Source organism: Fusarium oxysporum, chromosome I, assembly GCF_013085055.1.
Source record: "Fusarium oxysporum Fo47 chromosome I, complete sequence".
In the NCBI taxonomy this organism is placed as follows: Eukaryota; Fungi; Ascomycota; class Sordariomycetes; order Hypocreales; family Nectriaceae; genus Fusarium; species Fusarium oxysporum.
In genome coordinates, this window is record NC_072840.1 from 4,416,636 (window position 1) to 4,436,405 (window position 19,770).

General features: G+C 50.7%; 5 protein-coding genes and 1 non-coding gene across 6 annotated transcripts; 4 read left to right on the top strand and 2 right to left on the bottom strand.

Moving 5' to 3' along the window:
• Positions 1-258: 258 nt before the first annotated feature.
• On the top strand, positions 259-3,963 carry FOBCDRAFT_212618 (fungal-specific transcription factor domain-containing protein). The gene is made up of 6 exons (XM_031182822.3): positions 259-984; positions 1,046-1,448; positions 1,503-1,772; positions 1,820-2,483; positions 2,535-2,777; positions 2,828-3,963. Exons 1-6 carry the CDS (start codon positions 693-695, stop codon positions 3,527-3,529), a joined length of 2,574 nt encoding a protein of 857 aa, XP_031043590.2. The 5' UTR covers positions 259-692; the 3' UTR covers positions 3,530-3,963.
• On the top strand, positions 3,922-4,004 carry FOBCDRAFT_t12. The gene has a single exon. It is a non-coding gene; the product is annotated as a tRNA-Lys (tRNA).
• Positions 4,005-4,355: 351 nt separating this feature from the next.
• FOBCDRAFT_123522 (uncharacterized protein) lies at positions 4,356-6,201 on the top strand (the record flags this gene model as incomplete). Its single annotated transcript, XM_059607770.1, has 8 exons — positions 4,356-4,692; positions 4,819-5,093; positions 5,130-5,282; positions 5,349-5,437; positions 5,495-5,672; positions 5,723-5,803; positions 5,857-5,982; positions 6,121-6,201. The coding sequence occupies 8 exons, from the start codon at positions 4,356-4,358 to the stop codon at positions 6,199-6,201; spliced, it is 1,320 nt and encodes a 439-aa protein (XP_059463900.1).
• Positions 6,202-6,414: 213 nt separating this feature from the next.
• Positions 6,415-9,022, bottom strand: FOBCDRAFT_6912 (major facilitator superfamily domain-containing protein). Its single transcript, XM_031182824.3, has 5 exons — positions 8,814-9,022; positions 8,571-8,659; positions 8,229-8,518; positions 7,002-8,156; positions 6,415-6,947 (listed from the first exon to the last, which is right to left on the bottom strand). Exons 1-5 carry the CDS (start codon positions 8,898-8,900, stop codon positions 6,523-6,525), a joined length of 2,046 nt encoding a protein of 681 aa, XP_031043592.2. The 5' UTR covers positions 8,901-9,022; the 3' UTR covers positions 6,415-6,522.
• A 2,897-nt stretch (positions 9,023-11,919) lies between these two features.
• Positions 11,920-15,264, top strand: FOBCDRAFT_125017 (Acetokinase family-domain-containing protein; the record flags this gene model as incomplete). Its single annotated transcript, XM_059607787.1, has 6 exons — positions 11,920-12,116; positions 12,185-12,309; positions 12,370-13,017; positions 13,218-13,399; positions 13,596-14,593; positions 14,781-15,264. The coding sequence occupies 6 exons, from the start codon at positions 11,920-11,922 to the stop codon at positions 15,262-15,264; spliced, it is 2,634 nt and encodes an 877-aa protein (XP_059466608.1).
• A 1,212-nt stretch (positions 15,265-16,476) lies between these two features.
• Positions 16,477-17,568, bottom strand: FOBCDRAFT_6940 (uncharacterized protein). Its single transcript, XM_054702899.2, has one exon. The coding sequence runs from the start codon at positions 17,462-17,464 to the stop codon at positions 16,562-16,564; it is 903 nt and encodes a 300-aa protein (XP_054558874.1). The 5' UTR covers positions 17,465-17,568; the 3' UTR covers positions 16,477-16,561.
• Positions 17,569-19,770: the final 2,202 nt, after the last annotated feature.

Here is a 19,770-nt window from a genome sequence, read left to right on the forward strand (position 1 = left end):
ATATTTAATGCTGATTTCCTTTGTACTTGGGTTGTGGAAACAAACTGAGTGATAACCTAAGTGCGAATTGCTACTGTACTATGTAAGTCTCAATGCTATTATTAATCCTCATGCACAACGACCTCCAACCTTGCAAGACTGACGGTACAGTACAAAAGATACTACAACTGTGCAGTACCTCACTGGCCACCTCTGAAAGCCAGCGACATCTTATAGGCGCGCCAGGCAGCCAAGGTGTATCGCGGCAAGCACCCCTCACACGCAAGCTACCTGATAACCGTGGAGCCGTTGGCTACCATTAGAGGGTAAGAGACTCTAGTAGGCTCTAGTTGTTCCCCACCTTCCATCCGACGACTCCCTCAAGGGTTCCCACCTGCCTCCGTCTTTAACTCCGTAACCTTACCTTACTCACGGTGGTGAGCTCGAATCCCATCGCTCCATGCTCCGTATTGCCGTTTATTTGGTCCAACACCAACACATTATCTTCCGGACTTTATCAGTGTCGGTCTTCCCTCCTGATTTCCACTTCTGTTATCGCACTCTTAAATATCCGGATCTCTCTCCGGGAGGTGCGGACCCCTACGACCGTGTCATTCAGCCCGTCCAGCATTTCTTATCCCCGCCGTCTGATCAATCGGTTTGCGACACCAACCCTCCGATATCAACAAACACAGCCTTCCAGATAGTCCCCCATGCCGGACTCAAATGAGAAGGGAGCTGGCATCACCGGCAACAAACGTCCGCGAAGCGACGACGCCGATGGGGACGAAACAGCGCCTCAGCAGGAAATACCCGATAATGCGAGCGTTCCCAAGCCAAAACGGCTGGCATGTATGATATGTCGGAAGCGCAAGCTCAAGTGCGATGGAGTCAGGCCTAGCTGCAGTACCTGCTCCCGTCTTGGTCACACTTGCGCCTACGACGAACAGCGGAGGAAGAGTGGTCCTAAGCGTGGTTACGTCAAGGCTCTGGAGGAGCGACTGAGTGAGCCTCTTCCCGACATACTATCAACTATTGGGTTTACTGACGTGCCGCGCCTTTACAGAACAAGTCGAAACGTTGCTGAAAACCCAGGAACCTCCGCAGAATATTCCAAAGAACATCAATGTTGCAATGTCCGGACCACCTCAGACAGCATCCCCTGCGAATCTTAATATCTCAAATGCGCCTATAAACCTTACTGGGGATCATAGTATGGACCAACACTGGAACTTCACCGATAAATCGCCACAGCAAGGAGCCATGGACGACTTCAATTTCAATGCCAGTCTAGATATGGGCATGAACAATGTTGGTGGTACTTTCACATGGGAAATGATTGGTTTGGGTCTCGAGGAGCCTCTGCCTCCCCAAGAAACCATTGACGAGCTTCACCAGATTTATTTCGAGAAGGTTCATCCGTCTATTCCCATGATTCACAAATACCGTTACCTTGCCGCCATGAATCTGTATGTTGTTTCCTCATACTGTGGAAAACTAAAATGTCTAACCAGTTATCACAGCGCTCCGAACCAAAGGCCACCGGTTTGTCTGCGGTATGCCATGTGGACTCTCGCATGTACCATAACAGATAAATATGCAGATCTGAAAGATCTCTTCTACCGTAGAGCGCGGAAGTATGTTGAAGCGGATTACGTCAAGGGTTATGGAGAACACATGATCTCTATTGCTCACTGCCAGACACATACTCTGCTGGCCTCTTATGAAATGAAGATGATGTATTTTCCCCGGGCCTGGATCAACACTGGCTCTGCCATCCGCCTGGCTCAAATGTATGTACTCCCTGAGTGGCGCCCCTTTTCCTTACTGACCATTGTAGGACTGGTCTCCATAGACTGGACGGAACGGGCCTCGACGTCAAGCAATGCCTTGCACCACCGAAGGATTGGACAGAACGAGAGGAACGACGTCGAACATTCTGGATGGCTTTCTGTCAAGACCGGTATGCTAGTATTGGCACGGGCTGGCCCATGACCATTGACGAACGCGACATCATGACCAATCTCCCTGCTTCAGAAGATGCCTTCATCATGAGCAAACCTGAGCAGACACAGTCGCTATCAGAATGCACTAGCCCCATGGGTGCAGGTAAGCTGTCGCCGTTTGGAGGTATCGTGCTCATGGCCTGCCTGTTTGGCAGAAATTTGGTACATCTGCACCGTCCTGATGCCGATGACCTTGACAACGACCTGAATGGTCCGTTCTGGAAACGACACCGCCAGATGGACAATATTCTCCTCAACACATCCCTTTGTCTTCCTCCCCAACTCAAGCTTCCCACTGGTTTGTCGAATCCTAACATTGTCTTCACAAATATGAGCATCCATACCTCGACCATCTGTCTGCATCAAGCCGCTATCTTCAAAGCGGAGAAGAACAACTTGCCCGCGTCGGTCAGTGCCGAAAGCAAAGTTAGATGCATCACAGCTGCCAACGAGATTGCCAGCATCATGCGCATGATTTCCCATATGGATCTCTCAACAGTAAGTGTTGCCAGCTATCATCCATTAGCGGAGATTCTAATATGCTATTAGGTAAACCCGTTCATCTCCTTCTGCCTATACGTATCGGCGCGAGTATTTGTACAGTACCTTAAGAGTCGACCGGACGACAGCCAAACGGCAGACTCACTTCGCTTCTTGCTCTCTGCAATGAACGCGTTGAAACGCAGGAATCCATTGACTGAGTCGTTCCTCGTTCAGCTCGATGTCGACCTCGAAGCACTTGCACTGAGAATCCCCAAGCTGAAGACAGCCTTCCCACGCAACAACGATGGTGTATGTTGGCCCCACGCCGTTTCTCCTCGAATAGCACTAACGTCGCAAAGCCTACCAATCCAGGAGCACCCAGAGGTGCTAGGTGTGATAACCCGGAAGGAATGCAGGGCATAGCAGCATATCGTAATGAATGCAACTATATGCAACCCTCGACAGGTGACGGAAACCAACCGGATCTTGTTGAGCCTAATCATAGCGTACCAGATATCACGACTGCTGAAGAGAGCTTCGCTACGCAGGCTTGGATGTCGTCTGACCAACAATTACCCATTCTTACACCTAGCTCAGGGGCGACATTCGAAAAGACTGGATCTGGCAGTCGAACGATGTCTGGTTTTGGCGATGTAACAGGTGATAGCCAAGATGCTTCAGGATCACCTGATGGATTGACATCAAATCGACCTACACCAAATTCGAGCTCAGGATCTGACCAACGGAACCATCTGGCCCCTGGACAGCTGAACGGATCCGGACGCAACTCTTTCAACGCGAGCCCAATGTCGCCGAATCAGACTTTGATGAACCCGAGTGTTCTCGATGGGAGCACACAAGGATTCTTTTCAGACACAGCTGGATTTACGATGCCGACCAACCTTGACCAGAGTGGAGGTTTTTCAATGCCTGATGGCTGGGGAGACATTCAAGGACAATCAGGGATACCACAAGTTGGCGAGGGTGTCTTACGGGCCTTGATGAACATGGGACCAATGGACGCCATGGATTTGGGAACATGGGAAACAAAGGATACCTGAATTCGGTGAAGAGGGAAATATTGCAGGCGAGATTGTTGGGCAAGCAAAACATGGCATCGAGAGCCTAGCCGGGATCCAACAATTATCATAAAACGAAAGAGAAGGAGGTGAACACACCAAAGATCAGAATTGGCACCAGGGGCGTTTATACGGGACAAACGTATCGGCAACTTTGTACACTATGGGTTGGGAGTCTCATGGAGGACTTACCATGTATGTTTTGAGTAATTCTGAAGGATACCCGGGTTCTAATGACAATGAAACACCACTATTACGACCATAATAGGTGCAGGGAAGGAGAAGAGCTGCGTTATTGGATACCGGCGTGCCGATGTTGTCCATGCTCTCAAGGCGATCCTGCTGGGCATAGTATTAATCAATTCAAGAGCCACGCCCGGTTAGCTCAATCGGTAGAGCGTGAGACTCTTACGAGTACGCGATCTCAAGGTTGCGGGTTCGACCCCCGCATCGGGCTGTTCCTATAATACGATTGCGAGCGATTTGCGAGGCTTTCATTTTTTGTCGGGGGTTTCAAAGGTTCCATCTTTGCAGCTTTCTTTTGTCTTAAGTGGAGATATTGTAGTATGGTCCGTGCAGGACTGGTGGGGCGTTTGCCTTGTTGCTTCTTCTGGTATGCAGCTGCAGCTCAATAACACCGTGCCCCTCTTTCAAACAATGACCCAGGCAGCATCTTAAAGCAGCAACAGAAGCGTCAGAAAGTGCCACCAAGAGGAATTTATCGTGCCCACCGAGGGACGAATCTTACAGTGGAGTTCTTTTTTTTCTCATCATCGCCGTGGCTGTACTAGGACGGAGACCCACAGTCATGGCAGCTCCGCACACCCCGCCTCCGGACTCCGCCTCCGCCTCCGGGCCGGGACTATCCGCAACGTTCTCAACTCCGGGTCTGCCACCGGATTATCGCGATGCGCCTGGGCTTGATCTGCATGGATATGTGGCTCCCAGTATCGAAGAGGCTTATCATATCCATGCTATGCACAATGGCGCTGCTATCACGACGCCAGCAACCCCTGGCCAATTTGGTATACTCGCGCCGATAGCAGTGTCGGTGCCTGTTATGGAAACACCAGTCGATGGAATATTCAGTGTGCAGAATAATTCTCACAGACAGGAGGTTGGAAGATCAAATGGCCACTTGAGCAGTAAGATTATTGTTGATCCCCCGGATCTGGAGATGTGGCGGAATAAGCTGTTCAACGTGGACGAGACGATAGTTCTTACACATGAAGAGTAAAGAAGCCCCCCTCAATCCGTGATGGAATTTCCAGTCCTTAACGGTCTTAGGTTCGAGACATATTTTCCTCATGTAGACAACGTCTACTCCCATCGCTCGACACAGCGTTATAAGCGCAAGCCGTTCATCTCACACTACTGGGACTGTCGTATGAAAGGCCGTCCTCCAGGAACACCCAAATCTGATGACCCCAATAAGAAGAAACGAAAGCGAAATGCGCGCCAGCGCGATCTATGTGATGTCAAGATAAAAATTACAGAGCACTTCCCGGTGGCTCGACTGGACCTTGATAACACCAGTGGTCTTGACGTAAGTCTGGCAGGACAGCGATTGTGGACAATACAGAGAGTCAATGGCAATGGAGGTAATGGAAAGGGAGACGGTGTGGCTGGGCCACATAAGCATACGCTTGAAAGGAGTGACGAGATAAAGAAGAATAGTGTGCAGAGGTATTTGGCAAACCAAGGGGATGTGAAAAAGGACAAGGAGAAGGTCCAGGTAAGCCATATCCATGACTCCAATTCTGAAGAAAAGGAGTTCCTAATATGGGGAATTCTTGAAAAGACTCCTCTGAAAGCCACAGGAGCTGCACTACTCACAGCTAGAAAACACGCGAAGGAGAATGAATTCAAGCTCTACGCGGCATGTTTCTGGTATGTCGAACTCATACTCAAATACACTCACATTTCCATGTACACTAACCGCAAAAGCCCATTCTCTCAACGTATTTGGATCGCTCTGGAGGCAAAAGGCATGCCCTACCAGTACTGCGAAACAGATGCCTTCCGTCACACAACCCAACCCCTCCTTGCTGACCCTAATGGCTGTGTGCCCACCATAGCACATAGCGACTGGTCATGTTCGAATAGTGCTGTCATATTAGAATATGTGAGTCTCGTCTCCTAGTTGCTTGTTTGTGATATTGACGAGGTCCGTAGCTTGAAGATCTCGGCCAAGGAACACCGATGCTTCCGGTAGATTCAAGATTGAAAGCCAATTGCCGTTTCTGGATTGACCATGTAAGATACATCCCACTATCACCAGAATCAGAGGCGACACTGACCTTATGGAGATCAACCGTCATATCGTCCCGAACTTCTTCAAACTCCTCCAATATCAAGACCCGGCTCTTGGAGATGAAGCAGGAGTTAGTTTACAGGGCAGTATAGATACTCTTGTCGAAGCTGCAGACAAAAAGGTAGTTGATCCTGAGCTCTCGGTACATCACCTGTGACCGATACACTGACTCCAATTCATCATAGGGCCCGTATTTTCTTGGGCGAAGCATGTCTCTGGTCGATATACATCTGGCACCTTTTGCTCTTCGATTCTCTAGGACTCTGATCCCTGCGAATATACCGTCTTCCCCGCCTGGATCACGCTGGGAGCGATGGCTGGATGCTATCGAGGGAGATAGGAGCGTGCGAGCCACAACCAGCAACCATGTGTTATACAGTGAGACACTAGATGCCTTGATAAAACAACATGGGCGCCATCAAATTCAAGAGGCTGCACATCGATAGTGAGCCCCTAGCAATGCCTGAAATTCCCGGTACATTGGAAAGATTGGTATGAAATATCGACCGGAGCAGTAGGATGTACCTTTTCCAGACGTATTCCGGTTGTGGTTAAGGGGTATCTATTTCATTATGAATATTTATATGGAAAGCATAGCGCCTGGCGAGGGCGCATAGACGGCAAATATGTGATAATTACAGTTCAAATTGCCATGAGGCCTCTATATAGTACCATCTGGCACAGAGGGATCGCTTCTCATGGACCCTCTCTTCCTCCTCTTGATAGCATCCCACTTCTCCTCTATCGTCACTAGCTCGCCCCCAAGTCGTGCTTTGACTCTTCCTTCACCAAGCTCCTCGAGCGTTTTGGACTCGAGGTAACTCTTACCATCGTACTCGACGCGACGTTGGGAATCAGGTAGGTATGCCCAGGAGAAGATGGCACCCACAGCAGCCACAGACCCAAATAGGAGAAAGATGAGCCCTTGCCTGTTTTCTGCTTGATATGACTGGTTTATTCCGTACACCACCAGAACAGCAACGAGACTGCCTAGCTTCCCTGCAGCAGCTGAGATTCCGTGGCACAGACAACGATAGCAGGTCGGGAAGATTTCGGCTGGTATGATGAATGTTAATGTGTTGGCGCCTGGTAATCCATGGTTAGTTCTGAACATGCGGAACAGAGAGCGTGTCAACTTACCAAAGTTGAACATGAAGTGACAGATGGCTACAAACACCACTGTGGCCGGGGCACCTTTTTGTTGATGGACGCCATAGTAGACGCATCCAGTGATGACGAAGAACCCAGCTAGAACGAGGAAGGATGCCGTGAGCCACTGACGTCGAGGGATGCGGTTGGCAAATATGACGAAGCAAGCGCTGCCTGCAATCGATGCAAGCGAGACGGTCAAGAGATATTGCTTTGTTTGCTCGATAAGCACGTCGTAGATGGTGTTGCAGGGGTGCGTTGCGTCGGTCGACCAAACTGGAAGTCCATCGGTGGCCCAATCCGGTACTGTCGAATTTCCCCCGCGAAGTGATGATGTCCAACACTCGAGGGAGTCGTCAATCTTGGTCGGCGTGGTAGTCGCCCACATCGTCGACAGAGTGCCTCTATTATCGAGGCTCATACCATAGAACGAAACGTCCAAGAAAAACCATGTTGCCGCCGTGCCCAGTAGATATGCCCAGTTCCCATCGCGGATGAAGTAGTTGTGGAGGTCCTCTCTCGAAAACTGCACCGGCATCGGCTGCTGCGAGCTACTAGCAAGATGCATACCATCTCCAAGACCATTTGTGCGATACGAAGGTGCAACATGGTTCCCATCGGGCGAGGTAGTCTGATATGTTGTCGGTGCTTGATTTTGAACGAATTGGTTCATCGGGAACGAGTTTTGTCCGCCAACACCACCACTCATAGAGCGCCCGTTGACACCTCCGCTGGGGAAGGCTTCTAACCCAGCACCTTGCGGAGCACCGTAGATTCTTTGAGTATTTGCTAGAGCCATCCTCGGCTTATTCCTGACCTCAAGGCTGTAAATACCACAGTCGAACAGGAAGAAGCGGAAGATGATGGCTAGTAGTGCAGGGACGGCACCTGACCCGATCACAATGCGCCAGACGCCGTCCAATGCCTTTTTGCATTCCTCTTCATGCAACCTATCGAGTCCGCAACGCATTCCTTGGAGGTTGTGACTTCGCTCGAAGCCGAGGAGGACAAACAGACCGACCAACTGGGCCAGTGCCTGGCCGATGGGCTGCATCATGAAAACGGACGAGAGCATAGTAGCGCGAGATTGTGTACTGGACCATTCCGACGTGATTACAGCGCTGAGCGGGTATTCGGCTCCGATTCCTATGGTGTTTGTTAGCATCCAAGTTTTGTCATTTATGGTTGGAAGCCAGAGGTTGCTCAGGATTCACGCACCAATGCCCATGACAAAACGCCACCAGATGAACAGGCCGAGAAAAGAAAGATCATTGTAGCCATGGCTGCTCGTGGCGACTCCAATCGTAGAAACAATAACCAGAACGAGCTCAACGCCATAGAGGCGAGTTCGACCATAGCGATCCGCAAGGTAGCCAAAGAGGATCTGACCAACGACGGATCCCAAGAGCGTAAAGAAGTTAATCAGTAGACCCGACCATTCCGGACCATTGGGCCAGTATACAAATGCGATAGAAGCGAGGATTACATTCGTTGAGAAAAGATTATAGCTATTCACGAGTTAGGACGTCGTTGTGCAGAAGTGATGAGGAGAAAGCTCACGAATCTGTTAAAAAGCCAGAGGCACAAACACCCCAGATGCGAAAGTTCCATGAGTTTAAATCAAGCTCGTAGCGTAATTGTTGACGATCCTGTTATGCCAGAACCGTTGTTAGTCCACAACATCAGGATCATCGAGATACAGGAGGGAGCCTTATGTACGTGGCACACTGATGGCCACGCTTGATGGATAGATAGGTAGGTAGGCAGGTAGGCAAACGATCAACGAGAGACGCATTGACTTACCTGTGCATCCTGCGATGGCAGAGCAGAACTGTCAGAGCCCAAAAACCCGCGGTTCTGGCGCAAAGAATATCTCGAGAGAATAGACATGATTCGCGACGGGGATGAGCAGCAGTCGCAAAAGTTCCAGTTCGGTTCAGTTCAGAGGGGGTGGTCTGAGAAGTCCTTTCGGGCAAATTACAAGACAATTACTGGGATTGCGGACAAGCAAGGTCCAAAAAGGAAGAGGAGAGGATTGCAATTCTCATGGCCGTGCTTCCATTCAGCGGGAGTATAGCAAGAATAGAGAAACAGAATATGCCGTTGTCAAGTCAGAATCAGAGCAGGCCGCGAGCTATGAATGAATGGGTGTGGGATGCCATCGCAAAACTGTGTGGCAGGCAGTTTAAAGAAGGACTGTGTGCTGTGCCAAGCGCGCGCCGCAACGATGAATTGCTTTGAGCTGACGGACCCTTGGCTAAGGCACGCTTGGCTTCACTTGGCAGAGCCCTTCGAAGATTAACTTATTTACCCTTGTAGAAGCGCGACCGGAGCCTGGGTACCGACGTACGCGGATTAGAGATCGTTGGCGCTCCAAGTGTCTCAGTATTGAGCTGAACAAAACGTCTCCGAGGGACCAGCTTCGATAGGTCAGCGGTGCCAAGAAAACAATACAGCACCATGCAAGTTAATTGTCTGGAGAAGGGCGACGATCTTTTGAGCAGCAGAAACACAAATGACTTGCTTCGGCGACTGTTTAGGGGTCCCTTGTCAGCCAGACTTGGTAGCCCGTGTGGGTACAGAATTGTCCGACTTGTGAAGGGCAATAAATGCCTTGAAGGATAACCCAAGGGGGGGGGGGGGGGGGGCACCTCTGCCCTGAGTCTGGAACCACTGTGGCTTATAGACTTGCATTGAGTTAACCGTTTAAGACAACGGAAGAAGGCATTGGCATCTTGAAAGAGGCACGTGGTGTTGAAGCTTGGTCGGCAGGGCGTGGGGGGATTTGATGTCGCGAAGACGTGGTTTACATAATCATCTTTAATTGAAGGTGAAGTAGAAGCGATTCGATACTTACTGTTGCTCATGACAGATGCACTTCAAGGGAGACGGCGCTGTACTCTATACCTTACTTTACTTTACATACTCATGCTGTACCTTGACTAGTGCCTCGCTGAATCAATCTGGATCCAACTACGGAGTATGGAGTGCTGCAACCCAATTCCATGGTTCAGGGAATGCAGTAGATCGACGTTGCGACCCCCAGCGCAGAAGATCTAAGCCCTTATTGCACATATCCATAGTCTTAACCGTCTTGATATGATTTATCTCAACTCAAAGAGGAAGGAAAGATATCCTTATATCATGGGGAGCAGGTCATTCTCGGAACGTGACAGGGCAAATGGTGATTCCAAGGTTATTCAACTCGATGAGCATATCGAAAACTCACATGCCAAACGTTTTTTTTTTTTTTTTTTTTTACTTACACCACGAAACGACTTTCAGCCCCGACTGCAATTGAAGGATCGCTGAGCGTGCCGAAGCGTGGCTCTTCCACTCTTCACCAGACCAGTATCGAAACATGCATCTCCATTACTGTGCAAAAACTCCAAGCGATGCCATCACGCTGAGAGTAACTAAGATTCATTGGAGGCTCCAACACCAGCTGAGGTGATGGCGGATACTACCTATACAGTAGTAGTGCGCGGCTCTGCCCGGCTAGGCGTTGGTTTTCTGGGTCCGTATTCGTGATGCCGCGGATCTGTCGAGTGATGCCAACGAGACTGATAACTTTCTCAAGTCATAAACATGCGATCAATTCCAGATTCTGGTGACATCCATATCAAACAAGACTGACCGGCCCAGACAATCGGAATTGCTAGCCGAAGCTTGGCCTACATAGCTCCAATGCAATGTCATGGACGTTAGGTTGGCTCATAGCGAGCGAAAAGCAAAAAAAGTCGAAGAGACCCCCGGAACATTACAAGAGCCCCACGACACCCAAGCTTTCTCGGCCGTGTTAGCCCATCAGAATGTCGCATGGACCCCCGTGCGCGGTACTCCCGCTGTTAGTGGACCACCAATGGAAGACAAGCTTCTGCCCATGTGGCGTCGACCCTTGGCTGTCGGTTGCACAACGACATTGGGACGACTTCTGTCGATGCGCTCCTCTTCTGTTGGCAACAACTGGCGGCTTTGCGACAGGCAGCGTGCAGCGTGCCTGTCTGTGTGTGGCTAGCCTTACCTGCCTACAGGTGTCCATCCTCCTCGCCAATTTGGTGCGGGCCCAAACATATGTGCTACGTATGGACAGGCATCTCGTTGAGTCGACCATCCGTGGAAATTCACCGCGTTCGTCTATCTACTTTTTTTTCTCCCCAGCACGATTTGCGATGGATGATGCTGGCCTGCAGCTGGTTTATGGGACGAACAACGAAAAACAGGCACACTTGCTTAGCTCTAAAACTTCTAGGAAATCGCCTTGAACTTTGATTTCTCTCCTGTCCTATCTTGGGCTGGTCTGGTCTGGTCTGGTCTGGTCTGCTTTGCCCTCTACATACATACTGCTGTTGCAACAGCTTCGGTGCGATATCTGTATGTACGTGAGCTCCAACTTTACCTCATCCAAGGTTGGGATCCTCGGCACCTGGAGCCCATCAAGCACACCATTGTACACGTACGGATACAGTACTGGAACTCCCAAGGTCTAGTTTCCTGCTGTCGTATCGGAGGGGCAGACGAATGCACCAGCGGCTTCCGGAGCTACCCTTGCCAATCTAGTGCTTGAAGTCTATCCCGACTGAGTGTACTCGGTGCCTCCACGTTGTATCGCTGCCCTATTGTTGAGATTCTGCCTTTGCGCCGGCCCAGGCATTGGCGATATCAGGACCTCGACAGCCAAGAGCCTGCCGAGCCGCCATTCCTCTGTCAACACAGGCTTCCACACAACAGACCTGACCGTTGCCCAAGTTCAAGCCAAAGCGTGTCAACGGCTTTAGGGCTGGTCATTGGGATCTTCAAGAAGGCGCCAGCAGAGACCACTCGCACCTCCTGCGCCGTTGTGACCGTGTCATGACATGTCCCCACCGCTCGGTCAGTCAGATCGCCCTCGACTGCTACCAGCGACAGCATGTCGTCCTCGGGCTCATCCTTTACTTCCTCGTCGCTCGGTCGCCCGCCAACATACGGACGAACATACGTCAGTCCGGTTGATTCAACCTGGACTCCCACCTCCGGCATATCAACCATTTCTGCTCCGACCACCGAGGGGTCGGGAACTGGGACCTCGGTACTCGATTTGGGACCCCCAGGTTTCCAAGCAACAATGTGCGGTTCTCCCGGCCCGCGGTTGATATAAATGACGTTTCATCTGGCTGACACTGGGATACATTTAGAATTCTTTTTCAAGATACTCCTGACGAACGAGTCGTTTACTTGGGGCCTTGGGAAGTGGTGGGTTCTGAGCAGCGCCGTGTTCTATGGCAGGGTAGCTATCAGAACGAACTGCTCGAACACTTCTGTATGTAGACCTGGCTGCTGCTTTCCACACCCAATGTCAGCTAACTCAATTCACTCTCAGTGCCCTCCGACACACCCTCCGACATATATCCTCATACCCTCCACTCGCGTCATCGCCCGTACTACGACCCTTCGGACATGGAAAGGTATCTCACGTTTCAGGAACCTCACCGGATTCGATACACAACGGATGAGGGTGTTTGTATACATGACCAGTACGTCACGATCAGATATGAGTTCACGACAGTCGAGAGCTCTATTCAGTTTCAGGGAGATTTGCGCAGAAAGGACCTAGTTGATTTCTATGACGTCGACGTCGTTTGGACAAACGTCCATGGTCGCACAGATGGCTTCGGCAAGGTGAAGGGGATCGGTGCGATTCAGAGACTCAAGCTGTGGAGGGATCGATATACCACTTTCCACTCCCTCAGCGTGTGTGCGAATAAGACGGATGGCCAATACCGAGAGTATGATATTCACTCGTTCGACGGGGAGCTGCGCGGGCGGGACGACCGCGCAAAACAGCTTCGACTCAATGCGTCTGGCAGACGGCATACTTCGGGCGACGACCAACACTCACACCGACGCTTTTCACTGCCGCATCGTATGCGATCTCGAACCAGAACGAATGATTCCTCCGAGCCAAGATCATTGCAGCAGCCGACTCTCGACATACGATATCTGGCCATCCAGTTTACTGAGCGTCAAGGTTAGAACAAAGAGGGCTCCCCTCGCAGGAGCAACGGCTGCCCTGGCCGGATCTCCAAAATCCGTCTCCCGACATGTCAGCTAACAGTCAGACCAGCATACCGACGATTTATCGAGACATGGCTTTATTGCCACAGTTCGGACCGTGAATTCAACGGCATCCCATTTCCACCAAACCATTTCGAATTACCCTCGCCGCAGATTTTGCCGGGACATTCTCCCGATTTACCGGTGTCAGGATGGCCGAGCCACATGCTCGAATCGGTGCCAGAACCCTCGGATGCGGCCGAAGCTACGCCTTGAAAGGTCAAATCCGAGTCAGATGCCATATCAGTATCCTCGACCAGTTGCACCACCGAGACGAGCCACATGCTCGTGCTGCAGTGCGTGCCCAAGTGGGGTGACAGCAGTTACAAGGTTTGACGTTGACACCTCACACCCTTTCACCTGTCAGAAATGAAAGCGCTCATCGAACGCCGCCCAAAAAAGGCGATAATCAGCAGCCGCCCGTAGGGGATTGGCCGGTATGTCAAACAGAGGTTATCAGGCTGTATACCTTATGTCGCTATCCGTGGGCAGACAACGGGGAAATGCTCGGGGCGCCCCCACACCCACTCGGAAGACCCCGCGGTGCCTGGATCGTACCATGGAGCTGTGTCGTCATTGAGATGCACAACCCGTCATGAATGGAAAGTTCATAAACTCAACTCAAGCTTCCCTTCCCCCAGCATCGCTCACTGCCGCCACTGCTCCCCGTTCCTGATACACACTCAACACCAAACCATTGACCCCTTCAACGTCTCTCCATCGGTCATGAAGGTCATTCTCGCCATCAATGCCGGCTCCAGCTCGGTCAAGATCTCGGTTTATACTGCAGATAAGAACGCGGAACCTCGTCAAATCGCAGAAGCCTCAATCGGGGGATTGACTGCCCCGCCAGCAACGCTTGCTTATACGCGTCGCGGTGGGAAGGTGGTCAAGGCGAAAGAGGTTGCCGAAAGCGTCAAGAATCAAGAGGATGCTTTCGACCTTCTCCTCAAGACATTCATTGATGACAATGAACTCAAGGAGATATCTTCAAAGGAGGACATTGCCATCGCCAGCCATCGCATTGTCCATGGCGGAGACTATGATCGGTCGCAAGTCATTACCCAAGACGCTTATCACCACCTTGAAGAACTCAGCGACCTGGCACCACTTCACAATGGTGTCGCCTTGAGCATCGTCGATACTTGCATCACCGCGCTACCCAAGACCATCAACGTCGCCTGTTTCGACTCACAGTTCCACACAACTATCCCTCCACACATCTACACCTACCCCATCGACCCAAAGATCGCGAAAAGCAATCGCTTACGCAAGTACGGATTTCACGGAATCAGTTATGCATTCATCACAAGAGCCGTGGCCCAGTATCTTGAAAAAGACGTCGACAGCTTAAACATGATCGCTCTGCACCTTGGTAGCGGTGCCAGCGCCTGCGCCATCAAGGGCGGCAAGAGTTGGGATACGAGTATGGGGCTGACACCTTTGGCGGGCCTGCCTGGAGCGACTCGAAGCGGCAGTGTTGATCCTAGGTAAGGCGCTCAATCCCTCAAAAACACCCTTAGCCCGGAGTCCAGAACCCTGAACCATGCCCCACCGGATGCAGCGGAATGCTACTCTCATCAGATCATACATGAGATCCGGAACCGAGGGGTGGGATCAGGGTCTTCCTTTCTAAATTTAAGGTTCTTGCATGCTGACCCTTGCCAACCTTTACAGTCTTGTCTTTCACTATGCCTCCGATGTGGGGAAACTCTCCCCTGCATCCACCAAACATCTTCACATTTCAAGGGCTGAAGAGATCCTCAATAAGGAGAGCGGCTGGAAGTCCATGACGGGCACGACCAACTTTGGCGTCGTTGCCGAGTCAGACGAGCCCACCCACCGCCTGGCCTTTGAAATCTTTGTCGATCGCATTGCCGGCTTTGTCGGCTCTTACTTCGTAACCCTCGAGGGTCGTGTCGATGCTTTGGTTTTCGCTGGCGGCATTGGAGAGCACAGCGCTAAGCTTCGATCTGCCGTTGTCGAGAGGGTTGCCTGCTTAGGCTTTGCCCTCGATGATGCTAGTAATCAGGAACCTATCAAGGATGTGGTCCAGGAACTCGGCAAACGCGATGCCAGGCAGCGGGTGCTAGTCTGTCAGACAGATGAGCAGCTGGAGATGGCCAGATTATGTGCAGAAAAGGAGGATATATGGGAGTAAGGAACCGCACATGGTACGAGAATTATGAAGTATGATGACAGTTAGTTGAGTAATGATACCGGATGATTTGATGATCAAAGCATATATACATATAAAAATTAGACTTTTATTTCTCATATGTAACGTGGTTGGCATGTGCGTTTTGGAAATGTCTCAGGCTTGTCAGAACATTCCATGCGACGAAACTCAGAAGCGCGTAAAATGAATGGAGTTACCTGCCGATCATCAGGTCATTGGTTACCAAGAGCATACAATAAACAAGTGTTACAACGTGGATATACGTTTGTCCTTGGCAAAGCAGAGTCTCATGAGTATTAATCTAGATTAGCTTGGCTAGGTAGGTGGGCGATGACAAGCTCACAAGGTATTGCAATAATGAGTCAGAGTTGATGTTGAATGGAAACAGCAAGTCATCGTTAATTATGCTGGTGATGAAAAAAAGATTTTGTGGCATACACCAGTGTAAACAAAGGTATTCTATCCCTTCACATTGATTGACATTAAGTGATGCTTGGCGAGAAGATGAGTGAAAATTCAAAATGGTATCAATTGTGTACAGTTCATGTGTTGAATCCAAAGTAGGGGCCCCAGTGATAGCACCTATCCAACTCCTGGGGACTACACATGAACCTGCCTCACTGCCGTCTAAATACAGCCGTAAGGGGCAGCGACTAAGTGTGTACTAATGCCGCTGTCTCGTCTTCTTCCGGCACCCTTGCCCCTAGAGATGCCCGATACAGCCCTCGAATGGGCCTATCCCAAAAGATCTTATAGTTGAACAAAAATTGGAAACATGAAATCGTGAAACCCCGCCAACGCCATGCGTTTTTTGCCCTCGAGTTTGAAACTCCAAGAGAGCGCGTCCTGTCGTCATTTATCTAAACCGTGTGCCTTGTATGGGGAGAACCATCCGTGTAGCCACTCGTATACTTGCGACACCGTCCAATCCCAGACACCTTTTGAATAAATGATAAATAGAAAAAGGAAGAATAAAACAATCCCATCCAAGTGGAAAGAAAACGCCTTTGAATCGGGGTTGCTCCTCGTGTGTTCATACAACGCCGTATAGAAACAATCCATTGAACAGAATAAAAGTGCACCAATGTCTGTGTGGGTCGGGGCAGTCATGAGAGGAATGGTTTGTGCCCCCAAGGATCAAATCGACAGGTGGAGTAAGTTGTGTGAAGATAGAGATAGGACTTGTCAGTGGATTAAGATTATCAATAGAGTAATGCCTGAGAAAAAATCTTTTTTTGAAGGAGAAATGCCAGGGGTGAGGGATCCAGCATTATTCACTTCAGACACCGGAGCCCTCCTGGCATGCTACGGCCATAGCGAGGGCATCCAGACCGCTAGGTGTCCTGCCAGCAACAGGGCGGTTGAGAATGGGCAAGTTGCGGCCGCCCAACTCCCAAGATCCACTGTTAACACTGGGTGAGGCCAGCGGGGGCGTGGGAAGGGGATAGGGATCAGCGTCGCGTCGGCTTCTGGACGAGGATGTGCGGCTCGCGGAAGGGCGCCCGGATGTAGAGTTACGACGAGCGTCAGCTAGGGATGTTCTGTGGCTGCGCTGGCTAGTAGAAGAGCGACTCTTATCCTTGAAGTGGGTTTCGAGATGTTGCTTCATGTTGTCGGCGCGAGTGAACTTCTTCTGGCATCCCGCAAAAGTACATTGAACAGCCTTCTCTGCAGTGTGAATCTTTGAATGGCGCGAGGCATGACCTGAGGTGGTGAAGGTCTTTTCGCAGCCATGAGTGTCGCGGTACCTGCAGGGATACCTCTTTCCGGGGCGCTCGGGCATAGGCGAGGATCGGGGCTGGCTGACCATCTCAGCGTCGTAGGAAGCTGAACGGGTGCTATCGGCGTATTGGGCATGCTTCGCCTCCATGTTGTAGTCTTGAGGAATTGTGTACATGACCTGTTGTCGAGGATAGTAGTCGACATTGGGAGTCAGAGGAGAAAGAGGATCGTTGCTCATTTGAGAGTCATAAGAGTCGGAACGAAGAAGTTCGGGAGTATTTGGCGAAGAAGAACTGCTGCCCGGGGTGGGGTATGATTGAGTGAAGGCATAGCTGGAGTGAGAGTGGAAGCTGAGCGGTGGTTGTTGCGTTGGCTGCTGCTGTTGTTGTTGTTGGGAAGCAGTTTCGTCGTTAAGGAGTGAAACCCGTCGACCAGCGGCGTTAATTGCGTGCATTGTCATTGCGGCAGTAATTGTGAGCTGCTCTTGATAATGTTGGCAGTTGCAGTAAAATCAGTAGAACACAGCTACTGATCAGATCAGACTGAGTGACTCAATGCGCCTGGGTATGGGTTGCAGCTCCGAGGGAAGCGAGGCGGAACAAAATAGCGGGATGGCTAGTCGCGGAGCCTGTCTGGACTCGAGGGGACCGAACGAAGGGATTGATAGCTCAAAATCGCCTCCGCTTTTTAGAACACGAGACTGGTGGGTTTCTCGTGGTCTGTTGCGTGCGTGTTCCTGAAAAAAGACAGGGGTCCGGTAGTGGTAGCGAAGGGAGCAAGGAGCTGATTATGGCGGTGTCAATTCTGCAGTCTTGGTAGTAAGGAAGCAGAGTAGTTGGACGTTTGGTATCAAGTTCATGTATTGCACAGAAGAAAGGAAAGATCTGGCACAAGTGCGGTGATTGTTGTTGTTTAGATAATGGAGGTTGCCGAGGAATCCAGTAGACAAGCCAGAGCCGGAGCCAAGGAGCAACGATAAAACAGACGGAAAGGGTAACTGGATACACAACACAAGAACGGATATAACAAGCAAGTATCCGTTGATGATCAGCCCAAGGTGAAAGCAACTCTGTGAGATGAGAGAGTATCGTAGTAAGTAAATAAAGGTATGAAGAGTGAAGAACACCAAACAAAGCGAGGCTGGAAACGATGGATGGCTGGAGCTTAAGTTTATAAGTAACCCGTTGGATTTGCAAGGAGGAAAACAAGGGGAGTGAGAGTACGTACATGACGAAGCGAAACAGAGCACACGCCTCTTGGTTTGGGGGGGGGGGGGGGGGGGGGAGTATCACGGGCAGTAAGAGCAAAGAAGGGAAAAGAAGGGATAGAATTGGGGTGGGAATCAAGCATGGGATTTTTTGCGCAACCCCATCGATCGATGAGATCGAGAAAAATGTCGAGTCTGAATTGAGAGTTACGATGAATGGACGTAACTTGGGTAGGTTGGCCTGGATGAGCCACACCCTAGAGCATGGGGTCCACCAGCATCAGGCAGTGGTGTGCCTTTAACTCCTTTTTCTCCTCTTCTCTCCCCTTCTGTTCAGAGTGTCAAGCGTGTTCAACTTGGATGGAGAAGAGGGGGGGTGTGGGGAGCATTGTGGCACTGGCCTCCAAAAACGAACCTGGGTTGGCATAGGAAACTCTCCAAACAGGCACCTGCCCTGAGAGTCATCAGCAAGCTCCCGCTCCCCCTCACCATATGTCCCAAGGTAGACCAGCCAGGGCTCGGCGGCCAGGCTGGTGCAACCGCTGAGACGGTTTTGGCCGGAACTCACTGGAGAACAGTGGAGGTGGTGGTAGTGGTGGAAGTGGTAGCCTCCACTAGCCACCTCGGAGTGATGAAAAAATAAATGCACCTCATGGACCGGATTAAGAATATGGTGGGTTATGCCTTGATGTTCCCCAGCTACGCAGCCGACTTGGCATTTCTGAGCATGTGCCTAATGTATCCAGGACAGAAGGAACTGCATCAGGCATCTACAGATTCCTTTCTCTGTTCGCTTCTTCTTTGTCAAAGAAGAAACTCCATTATGGTGGTTTCTTCTATTTGCTGCGGCGCGATTTCGCGCTCTTGTTTTTGTCTCTTCCTTGGTAAGTGGGACACAGGCTGGTGTGGGGTGGCTTGCCAGGGACGAAGGGGCCTTTAATGGCCTCCAGCTGCAACCACCGAGCTCTTGCCAGGGTTGGTGAAGGATAACCGCCAAGGAACAGCAGGGTGTGAGGCGGCCAAGGGCTTGCTTTTGACCTTCTTTTAGCGCAAGCCATCTCTAGAGCCCTTTTGCTGGGAACACTATCCCCCAAATGGCTCTCGCTCAGAGAAGCAACTGTAGGCCTTCACCTCATCTCCAGCTTCCATGTAATGTCGATCATTCGCGACCATCTTCCTCAGACTAATTACAACAAACGCATGGATGCCGAATCTTGTTGAACTTCACCTTGCTTTGCTTTCTGCTCAGTTTTGCTGCAGGCAGCGACTTCCTTGCAGGGCTTTCCACCCTCTTATCCCATTGCTACCACATAACACGCCCTGCCTTAATTGACACTGGGCTCACCGGCGCCCACTCGGTCGGATGCTGCGTCAGGAAACATTTCCTAATCACAACGCACAATCCAATACCTCTAAACTCAAAGATCCGTATCAGGGCCGTTTGTTTTTTTTATTTTGCACTCGGTCGAGAAACCTTCACTCGGCCGCATTGAGCTGGCCGCGGCGCGACACGCTCATGTTACAATACGTTAGTAGTGTTGGCCACGGTACCATATCTG

Excerpts from the sequence above, each read along its gene's own strand:
- FOBCDRAFT_212618 (XM_031182822.3), top strand. The coding sequence starts at position 693 with ATGCCGGACTCAAATGAGAAGGGAGCTGGCATCACCGGCAACAAACGT. Across the intron at positions 985-1,045 it reads GGCTCTGGAGGAGCGACTGA|AACAAGTCGAAACGTTGCTG; the intron begins GTGAGCCTCTTC and ends GCGCCTTTACAG. Across the intron at positions 2,778-2,827 it reads TCCCACGCAACAACGATGGT|CCTACCAATCCAGGAGCACC; the intron begins GTATGTTGGCCC and ends AACGTCGCAAAG.
- FOBCDRAFT_6912 (XM_031182824.3), bottom strand. The coding sequence starts at position 8,900 with ATGTCTATTCTCTCGAGATATTCTTTGCGCCAGAACCGCGGGTTTTTG. Across the intron at positions 8,519-8,570 it reads TCTGGCTTTTTAACAGATTC|CTATAATCTTTTCTCAACGA; the intron begins GTGAGCTTTCTC and ends ACTCGTGAATAG. Across the intron at positions 6,948-7,001 it reads TCACTTCATGTTCAACTTTG|GCGCCAACACATTAACATTC; the intron begins GTAAGTTGACAC and ends ATGGATTACCAG.
- FOBCDRAFT_6940 (XM_054702899.2), bottom strand. The coding sequence starts at position 17,464 with ATGACAATGCACGCAATTAACGCCGCTGGTCGACGGGTTTCACTCCTT.